Below are 10,921 nucleotides of genomic sequence, written 5' to 3'. Positions count from 1 at the left end.
TCAGCTCAACTTCAACATATCCATCTCTTCTCTCTCTCTCTCTCTCTCTCTCTCTCTCTCTCTCTCTCTCGCACACACACATACACACACACACATTGCGTCTCCACTGCAATCAAGATGAATAGTGTAGCAAAGCTTGTGTGACAAACTGCTAATTAATGATCAAAGCTCCCTGGAGCAAGGTGCTGTTCTCCCGATAGACAGCTATTTTTAAAACATTTCTCTTTGAAAACAACACCATGATTAATCCTACCATCCTTACCTATGGTATAGAAACAGCAATGCATTGTGAGCAATTAATAAAAACACTTTATTAGGTATCATTTGTACATGCTTCAGTTTGTGTTGCTTGGGGGTAATTTGCAGGTTGAGATGTCATCTACCAAGATTTACAAGAGCTGAATTTCATCCTGACATAGCAAAATGCCATTTTCAAAGCACAGTTTCCCTTCATCACACAGAGATATAGGTGTTTGTCAGACCAATAGAAGGAAGAACTATTTTGCACACTGGTCAATGACATACAAGGCATCACACAGCGACATCTAAGGTGTTCTTATATTCAGAAACTGCTCAGGGAGGGAAAGGCAAAGTTAGTTGCAAAAGCCATACACCAGATGAAGATGCAGTCCTTCCCTGGGAGGGGAAGAACAGGGGGGTGCTGGAGGAGGGTGGGTCCCTCATAAGCACTTCAGGAGGAAAGAGTTGCAGGAGGTTCCTCGAGGACAGTCACACAGCTTGCCAATCCTGGCTCCCTTTCGCACTGCGCACTGCTCACCAGCATCACACTGCAAACAAAAAATGTGGGCATTGGTTGAAGCCTACCAAGTCTCCCCATCAACCCAATTCTGCCTGATGGGCGTGAGGAATGCAGGTCATCCCTGTCACCAAAGGTGAGGGTACAGATGAATCCGAAATGCAGGCACCCTTGTGCTTGTTCTTTCAGTGAAAGAACAAAAGAAATAAATTCTACATTTCCTACTTTCAGTTTTTTGATCCACAGAAGGTGGATCACATTTTCTTATTTCTTTAATTCCTCATCCAAAAATAAAAAGGGCATGGGAGGGAAAGTCAGTCTTTTTCCCTAAGAAATAAACATGAAACCTATAGTTTTTAACTACTCTTTCTCCTTGCTTTTCACCTCATGCCAAGAAGTAAGATTTGTGGTGTGTGTGTGTGTGTGTGTGTGTGTGTGTGTGTGTGTGTGTGGTCTCCCAGGATGATGTGACACCCTTAAATCAAGACCGTTGACCCTAACAATTGATATTTTAAAAAAGCAAAACCTGGCGGTGCTTTGTAAGGTAGAAAGAAAATGGGAGGACTAACAACTAAGTGGATGTGAGAGCTCTTCCAATTCTGAGAAATTCTCCAAGAGGTTTGGGGGGAAACCCTGTTCAGGAAATGTTCCTTTCCTACAGACTCTAGCTCTGGTTCCTGGCACATGCTGTTCAGATCTCCCAGATGTCCTCTTCCCTTAGAGATCAAGGCGTAGGTTTGGTGGGAGGAATAAATGGGGACCCCACAGAATTCTCGTCTAGAATTCCATCACCTAAATTATCTAGCCTGATACTAGGAGTAACGGACCTGTGAAAGACTCAAGGCGATGCGTTTTCTCATGGGAAAAGATGAGGACGGGTGACCCCAAAGCCTTACCATGGGGACTTGGCCATACTTCTTCTCATAGACTGGAATGCGTTTACTCTTCAGCCTCTTCAGGACTTCCTGCAGCGCTTCGATCTGCAACAAATAGAAAACCCCGCGCCCCAAAGTTGCCTCCTTGGCTGCGAGCCCAGCCCCGGGGCTCACTTAAAGCCCCAGGTCTCAGGAGCCCCGGACCCACACACCCTCAGCCCGGGAGGGTATCGGGACATCGAGGGGTGTTGGCGAGCGGAAACTTGGCGAGCGCGGTACCAGGAACTGACGGCGGGTGCCCCGAATCTCTCTGTCGATCCAAGTGGCAGAGCGGTCAAGAACTCCGCTGAGCAGACTGCCTGATGGGGATGTGAGGGTGGAGGTGGGGGCTCCCGACCCCCTTCAGAGCACCGCCCAAAGCCCTGGCTTTACCCTGCGCTCCGCGGCGCGCTCTTTAAGGATGGGGATGAGGGTGTGGGAGAGAGGAGCCGCGGACAAAGCAGAGGGGATGGCGTGGCCGGCCCGGGAAGACCGGGCGAGGAGTGGGGGGGTACCGACCAGCTCCTTCTCATGGGAGGGGTCCTCCATGGCGGAGTAGATGTCCAGGGCCCGCGGCTGGAGCTCGACGTCCTCCTGGGCTCGCGCGCCCAGCAGCGGCAGCAGCAGCAACAGGGCGGCAGCCAGCAGCGGCAGCAGGCGCAGGCGGGAGCTCTCCATGGTGCTGAAACTCCGCGCTGAGGCCGGGCGCGCTCTCCCGCCTTTTATACGGAGCCCGAGCCCGGGTGCAGAGAAGAGGGAGGGGGCGAGAAAGGAAGGTGGGTGTGGAGGAGGGTATGGGTCAGCCGTCTGCAGGCAGCGCTCCGCCGCCGCTTGACGTCAATGCCCGCCGGGCTCAGAGCGCCCGGGAACGAGGCTCTGCGCGCAAACGGGCGAGGGCGCACGGAAAGGGACCCCGCGCCCCAGGATTTGTCAGCCCAGAGGCCAGGCTCGCCCCGCAGGGGACCGGAGCTAAAGTTGAGGGGCGCGAGGGCCCAGAAAGAGTGAGAAGGGAGAGATTGGAAGGGGGTTGGGGAATGGAAAAGGCTTTCCAGGCAACACACAGGCTGGAGAGTCGCGCCCCATCTCCCAACAGGGGTAGTGGCGCAATCCACCTCGCCATCCTGCCTGGCCTCGAACCCCAAACACAAGAGGCAGGCAGCGAGAGGGGACCGTCAGGCTGGCACGTTCACTGAGCAGTGTACTGGCAAGTCTGGAGCAGAAGAGACAAAAACAGTCTAAGAGAAATCATAGCCTGCTCCGCCGCGGGTTCTTTGATGGGACCTGTGTGGTGAGAACAAGAAAAGAGGGGAGACAGATTTACCCCAACTCCAAGTTGGTGCAGAGAGCACAGGGAGTCAGGATCAGCCGTTGGTGTCCCCACTTACAAATTGTGTGACTTTGGACAAAATTAAGAACGTTGGGGCCCAGAGCATAGTCCAGAGAGGGGGAGGGCCTTTGCTTTTCGTGCAGCCGATCGGGTTCGACCCTGGAACCACGAGTGATCCTTGAGCACAGAGCCAAGGGTAAGCCTTGAGCACTGCTGGGTGTGGCCCAAAACCGAAAGTTAAAAAAATAAAGAACTTTTCTGAGCCTCATTGTTTTCTTGATGGTTTTATTTACTTGTTTTTGAAGTTTTCCCTTTATTTGTGAAAATAAGATAACGAAGACTTTAAAAAAAAATTTTGTTAGTGAGGGGCTGGAGCAATAGCACAGCGGGAAGGGCGTTTGACTTGCACGTGGCCAACCCAGGTTCAATTCCCAGAATCCCATATGGTCTCCCATGCACTGCCAAGAGTAATTCTTGAGTGCAGAGCTAGGAGTAACCCCTGTGCATAGCCAGGTGTGACCCAAAAAACAAAACAAAAAAATTATTAGTGAATCACTGAGAGTGCAGTAACAGATTTACAAACAAACAAATGTGCTTGCGTTTTATTTTTATTTATTTATTTATTTATTTATTTATTTTAATTTTATTAGTTCACCATGTGGAAAGTTACAAAGCTTTCAGGTTTAAGTCTCAGTTATACAATGCTCAAACACCCGTCCCTTCACCAGTGTGTGCTTGCATTTTAGTCATATAATGATCAATTATCCATTCCTCGACCAGTGCCCATTTTCCATCACCAATGGTCCTAGCATCCCTCCCACCACCCCCACCCCATTCCCCACCACCCCACCCCACTTCTGTGGCAGGGCATTCCCTTTTGTTCTCTCTCTCTCTCCTTTTGGGTGCTGTGGTTTGCAATAGAGGCATAGAGTGGTCAATGTGTTCAATCTATAGTCTACATTCATCATGCATCTCCAAATCCGAGCAGGTCCTCCAAATACCCTTCACTTGGTGTTTCCTTCTCTATCTGAGCTGCCTTTTCCCCCAGCATGTGAGGCCAGCTTCCAAGCCATGGGGCAAACCTCCTGGCCCTTATCTCTACTATTCTTAGATGTTTGTCTCCTATTCTGTTACTTTATATTCCACAAATGAGTGCAGTATTTCTATGTATATCCCTCTATTTCTGACTCATTTCACTTAACATGATACTTTCCATGTTTATCCACTTATATGCAAATTTCATGAGTCCATCTTTTCTAACAGCTGCATAGTATTCCATTGAAAAGCCCTCAGAAAGCTCACAGGATGGACTGAGAGATTAGGTTTTAAAGCTCCTGACCTTCCACTCCAATGCTCTGAGCCTCTATCCTTCGCATCTGGAGACTGTCCAGGTAAAGGAATATCTGCAGTAGCCAAGCTTTTCCTTAGACAAACTCAACCACACCCTCAGAACATCTACCACCATCTACCCATGATGTCCCAGGAGCATACCTAGAAAAATGGTCAAAGTGGGTCAAGAAGAAACATAACTCCTTGTTCCTAAAAATGTCTTTAGACATCAGAAGTCAGTGGTAAACCTGATTCTCAGGTTTGTAGTGACTGGTAAAGACTCTCTCTGTGAGTGTATGTGATCACAGAGTCAAAAGTAGACCCCAACAATATCGCATGTGTTCCCAAAACAGAACAAAGTGAACAAACAAACAGGCTGAACCCTGACAGTCTGAATAAAATGGAAGTTCCTTTAGGAAAGGCAATGCTTTTCTACTTGAATCTAGGGCCTTATCCCAGCTTCTGCTCTTCATTCTTCTTCTACTTCCCTCTTTTTCTGACCTGTTCTGAAGGCCCTACTTTTCTCCACCTTCATCACTTTGACCATAATCATAGACAGCTGCCTCGACCTCCTTCCCTGCCTCCAGCCCCACCCTGACTTCTCTTCCTCTTATCCTGATTCATCACCAGAACCATCACCAAAATATTTTTCCCCTTTAATATGAACAGTGACTTTCCATCTTACTAAGCGCTGAACCTAAATCAATCATTCTGAATTACAAAACTCTATATCATCTGGACTCACTTCCATCTTCTATGGCCCCCATATTCTTCCTTTCCAGTCTCATGGCCCACTTTGGTCCTTGAACAGGCCAAGATTGTACATAATTTGAGGCCAATTTCTTGCCTGGAAAGATCTTCCTGTTTCTGCAAAAGACCGACTACATCTTGTCATTTGAACTACAGTTCAGTTGCCCTTGACCACCTGAATCTAAAGTACCCACCAATTTATTCTCCCACATTTTGTTGCTTCACAGATGAATGAGTCATTTGGGTAGTTAACACGTAATATGTGCTAGGTTATTTCATTTATGAGGTGCTTAATTGCTATTCAAATGAAAACTGGGAAGCAATTCAAGAAATAACATCTCTCAGATGAATAGCACACATATTAATAGCATCAAAATATTTTCCTTTGGGGTGAGTCCAACTTGAAAATGTATCTAACACCTCTCCCAGCTCTGCCTTTCACAGATACCTTTTGGTTCTACACAGATAAACTTCAGAGACACATATTTTTATTAGATACATTGTACACATTGCAAAATCCATCTTCCATGAAAAAAGGTTCAGAGGGAAGCTAGTCTGAAATAATATTCTAGTCTATCCTTAAGCCAGAAGGTTTATATTCCTGGGAGCATTGATGAAATAGCGGTGGACATTGCTGCCTTCCAAAGATAGGAATAGGAATATTCCCAATGTAACCATTTGGTGTGTGCTGCAGATTACCCAGATACAAGTAATGTTTTTACTTTGTTCCACTTATATTGGAAAAATAATTCAAACATTCAAATCCTATGGGTAAGGTGGCTTAACCTCTCCATGTAAAGAGGATACCACTTACATGAAAAAGGACAGATGGACAACCCTGTGAAGTCCCAGTGTCTTGGTCATAAGACACAACAAAGGCCTTTCTCCAGTTTTTTATCAGAGTCACTTGATCATTTCTTTATAGGAAGCATGTTGCATGGCAAAGCTTAGGCCATTGTCTTTTCACAGATAACCTAATATAATTTATGATGAGGGAAGGCACAAAAGCATGAAATATTCACTGGTCTTTGCCTCATTTCCTATTAGGAAAATTCATATATTCTAGTGACTCACACTGACTCCATTAGAAAATAATTGGGGAACCTTTGATGCCCCCATGCAAGAATATTGATAATTGGTTTTAATTACTACTTCTCATATCAGCTGTAGACAAGGAAGGCTGGTCCAGAGTAATAGCACAGAAATTGTTTGCCTTACATGTGGCTAACCCCAGTTCAAAATCCTGGCACCACCCCCAAATACTGCAAGGGGGTCAATCCTGATCACAGAACCAGAAATAGTTCTTGGATACTATCAAGTGTGAAGAAAAGAAAGAAAGAAAGAAAGAAAGAAAGAAAGAAAGAAAGAAAGAAAGAAAGAAAGAAAGAAAGAAAGAAAGAAAGAAGGAAGGAAGGAAGGAAGGAAGGAAGGAAGGAAGGAAGGAAGGAAGGAAGGAAGGAAGGAAGGAAGGAAGGAAGGAAGGAAGGAAGGAAGGGAAGGAGAGAGTAGGGGGGAGGGAGAGAGAAAGAGAAAGAAAGAAAGAAAGAAAGAAAGAAAGAAAGAAAGAAAGAAAGAAAGAAAGAAAGAAAGAAAGAAAGAAAGAAAGAAAGAAAGAAAGAAAGAAAGAAAGAAAGAAAGAAAGAAAGAAAGAAAGAAAGAAAGAAAGAAAGAGGAGAAAAGAAAGAAGAGAGGAAGGGAAGGGAGGGGAAAAGAATGTAATTATTATGCAAAAGAGAAGCAGTGACCAGATCTGTGACTATGGAGATTGACTGTGGACAGACTTCTCTTAAGCATTCTTCTTAAAATAGAGTCAGCTTCCAGTTCTGCCCTTTGAAATAGCTTAAGAAGAGAACTCTAACTGCAGAAAGCTGAGAAACCAGGGCCATAAGCTCTTTTTAGAACATGATGCTATCTGAAAAGAAAAAAAATTTTTTTTTTTTGTTTTGGACCATACCAGGCGGTGCTCAGGGCTTACTCCTGGTTCTGTGTCCAGTGATCACTCCTGGCAGGCTTGAATGAGCAGTTGGGTTGCTGGAAATCAAATCAAGGTCAGCCATATGCAAGGCAAATGCCCTACCAACCTGTTCTATTGGTCCAGTTCTGAGAAGAAAAAAAATTTAATTTTGAAAAAAACTCATTTTACATCTATCTCATGGAGATTTGAACCTTTCTCTTAAAAGTAATAACTCACAGATGAATTTGTGACTTGGTAGAGTGCAGAATCTGCTCTAGTTTTGATTTGTAAGGAATTTGGTCCATATTAATAAATAATAATTCTAAATTCCTAAGATACCAAATAATGACAAGACCATGGGGAATCAGACACCAAATAATGTTCTTCCTAAGCTCCAGTTCTCTCTCTCTCCCTCCCTCTCTCTCTATTTCTCTCTCTTTCTCTTTCCCTCTCTTTCAGGCAAATTTGAATGATTTCTTTGCTTATATGGCCCTGAGGATCACTGACATTTGAAGTTGAGATATTGCTCAAATATCAGACTATTTTGTTATTCATTAGTACCCTCACCATCCCCCACCATCCAGCTAAGTATTGTTTCACAATTACAAGGGCTCAGTTTCACTGGCTTCTTTAATGTTTGTAGCAGTGTTTCTCTTGAGTTCGCTGCCCTTTCCTCCAAGGTAAACATTTTTCTGTTCTTTCGGTTCTCTTTTACCCTCTGCGAGTGACACATGCTCATTCCCACCTCATCTTCCTTGCCTTCTCCCTGCTCTATGAAGAGATATTCCTCTTCATAGACATCATCTTCTGTTTAATGACTTTCAGTCTGTAGCCTTCCACAGAAACTGGAGCTCACTCCATTCTGATTAAACATCTTTATCTTGCTCTGGAAGAAAATGACCTGCAAGTAAAGGACACTGGAGTGAGTGCTGAGTGGGAGAGGGAATAGGAAAAAACATATGCTTGACAGATAGCCTCTGAAGGTGTAAAGCAGGAAAAATCAGACTAAACTTGCCAGCATATTTGACCGCCCATTTCCCTGTGCTGCTGTTGTGCAACCCAGAGGTGGCACATGTTTGGTTGTGCTGCTCCTAGCCTTGGCCGAAGTGCTCACCAGGAGTCACACACAATTAGCCTTTTGTACACATGCTCACAAAGGGTCGAACTCATTTGGTTTGCACATATTTTAATGCTCCCGGGGACCACATATTCTCCCAGGACTCACACACTGTTTTTTGTGTCAGAACGCCCACGTACCTGATAGCATGCTGGAGCTCACACACTCTGGGGGTTCCAACAGTCAAGTTGCCAGACCCTCTGTACCCAATGGTATATGTGAGCAGCCTTTGGGATCAAACTCGCAGCCTCATACTTACAAGGCAAGTGCATTTAGTCACTATTTTATCTTTTAACTTGCACTGTAAAGATATCCAGCCAGTCTCCAGGTTTTCAACTTTTAAAAATATGAATAAATGATCTTGGGAAATGTATGCTGTGATGAACAAGTGTTGGAACATTATATGACTGAAACACAATCGTGAACAACTTTGTAACTGTGTATCTCACAGCGATTCAATTTAAAAAACAAACAAAATGAGAATGACAAACCAGCTCACAAGTCTTAGTTGCTAGGTGAGATAAGATAATCCAGACTCAGTCCTTGTCCTTGATCTTTAGATCATGTTATGCCCACAAACATCCATAAGACAAAACTCCACAATGTGAGAACTTGAAGAGAAATCAAGTGGTGTGAGAGGTTGAGTCCCTTTCGGGAAAGGAAGCTTCATTTTTCAAATGCTGTAGAAGGTACTGGTCTTAGGAAAGAACTTCAACAATAACACACATCCAAATCTGAAATCTTGGAGGTTGAGTGAGCTGTTGACCACATAAGCAAGGATAGAGACACTGAACGTTCAGTGTGGCTAGAGAGTGGGGTGCCGGGAGAATGAAAGGTGGAGTGTGTGATGAGAAACAAGAGTGGAAATGAGTGGTGGAGCAGAAAAAGGAACTCCAGCAACGGATAGTTTCAATGCTGGAGCCAATGAAGAAGAAGCCGAAGCATAATGAACCCTGGAGATTCATAAAGTAGCCAATATCCGCTGGGAAAACAGACCTAAGGGCTGGAGCACATGTGTGCATGGTTCCTGCTTCACTCCTCCATGTAATGTGGCCTCTGCTCCCCCAGTGCTCCCCGCCCCAGCATCACCTAATTGTCAGGTCTCATGACCAAGCCTTGTGTCACTGGGAATATCCCTCAGGTCCCACACACAACTGGAGAGGTCCAAAATATAGCTCATGTCCAATAGAGGGCGATGTCCCAGGTGAAGGGATGCTGACCTGGACCAGAAACTTTTCTCAGCTTTCTTGGGCACAGAAATTGGGGGTACAGCAGGAGCAGCACACCCCACCACACTCCCAAGGCCTCATTTAGCCCACCTTTTCTGCCAAGGTTTCTGCATCCTCATCATGGATGCTTACAGAAAGTACAGGATTGGTACAACACAACAAATCAGTATGATCCAAGAGATGAGACTTCCCAGAGAGCAATTTAAATCCTTCAGTGACTATTTGTTGTCTCTATTTCCTTCCTTCTAATCCTCCTTCCTTCCCTTTTCTTCCTTCCTTTTTCTTCCTTCCTTTCTTTCTTTGGAGGACTTCTAAACTCTGCTCAGGTGCCTACAGTGCCCCCCCTCTCCAGCTATACTTGGGATCCCATCTCACAGTTCAATCTTGGACCCCGTGGTGCTGGGTGACACTCAGTGGAGTTCAGGGGTCTTCACAGCAATACCAACAGTGGGGGAATGTGGTACCAGTGTTCAAATTTGAGTACACTCATGCTTCCCTGATGGCTGAGCCATCTCCCTGGCTGTCATCGACTGTATTTGCGAGCTAACTTTTTAGCATGACATCAAAGTTTCTCATAACAAGATCCTGGCCCTTATTCCAAGTCTCCCTTTCCTCTGCTCCCACCCAGTCTCATCAGCTCTCTTGAATATTGTTTTGCACATTTATTCTATTTCTAAATTTACCTTGAATTGGGGGGATAAACTAAATAACAGTGACATTTGTTGCTATAACAACATCAACATCTCAATTACTTGTTTTCTAGGGCCAACGCATAGCTCAAGTGGTGGCGTGCATTATCCAGCATGTTCGAGGCCTTGATTTTGATCCCTAGCACAACATGCCTGCCCGACCACTATGCTGGTGACCCCTAAGTGCTGTTGGGCCCTGATCACTGCTGGGAGTAAACCACATCCCCCTACCCCCCACCCCCGAGAAAGAACCTTAACAGATAGAGTTCTCACCCATGGCACATACGCATCACAGTCGCTCAGGAACCCAAGCTAACAGAACAACCCATAATTGATGCCGTGGGGTGTGTTGCAAAAGGGAGAAGAACAAGGACCTTGGGCAATGTGGACCAAACGGCCCACAGTTCTGGCCTACAGGTAACCATTCACATTCAATGGATTGGCCTGTGAGAGTCACAGTCTTTTCCAATGGAAAGAAATGGAGCCGTGTAGGCATGTGCCTAGAACACAGACAGAATCGGCCAGGGCTGTGTGTGTGACTTCCCACACCCAGAATGTTCTGTCACCCTCCTGAACACCTAAAAACTCATCTGCATTGAACCGTCTTATTATACATTGGTGCCACTTCCTAGACAAGAAGATCTGAGGGCAAAGAATATATAATATACCTTGGTATTTCCAATGTTTATCGTGGTGCCTGATATGCATGACAAGGAGAAAATTAGTTGTTACGAATGAAGAAATTACCAAGAGCCACAAATGAGGTGTTTGCTCAGCACAGGGCCCAGGCTCCCACCTGTTGCCGACGAGATTCGTTGTGCAGTTGGATGCTCTGCCCAGGCGCGGGCATGTGGC

The 10,921-nt window shown here is 45.4% G+C and overlaps 1 protein-coding gene across 1 annotated transcript; it reads right to left on the bottom strand.

Annotated features, from left to right (window-relative positions):
* Window positions 1-292: 292 nt before the first annotated feature.
* Window positions 293-2,474, bottom strand: CARTPT (CART prepropeptide). The gene is made up of 3 exons (XM_004608501.2): window positions 2,191-2,474; window positions 1,654-1,737; window positions 293-788 (listed from the first exon to the last, which is right to left on the bottom strand). Exons 1-3 carry the CDS (start codon window positions 2,347-2,349, stop codon window positions 681-683), a joined length of 351 nt encoding a protein of 116 aa, XP_004608558.1. The 5' UTR covers window positions 2,350-2,474; the 3' UTR covers window positions 293-680.
* Between the last annotated feature and the right edge of the window lie 8,447 nt (window positions 2,475-10,921).

Source organism: Sorex araneus, chromosome 1, assembly GCF_027595985.1.
Source record: "Sorex araneus isolate mSorAra2 chromosome 1, mSorAra2.pri, whole genome shotgun sequence".
Lineage (NCBI taxonomy): Eukaryota > Metazoa > Chordata > Mammalia > Eulipotyphla > Soricidae > Sorex > Sorex araneus.
Note: the sequence above shows the minus strand (reverse complement) of the source record. Positions and strands in the feature narration are given on the sequence as shown.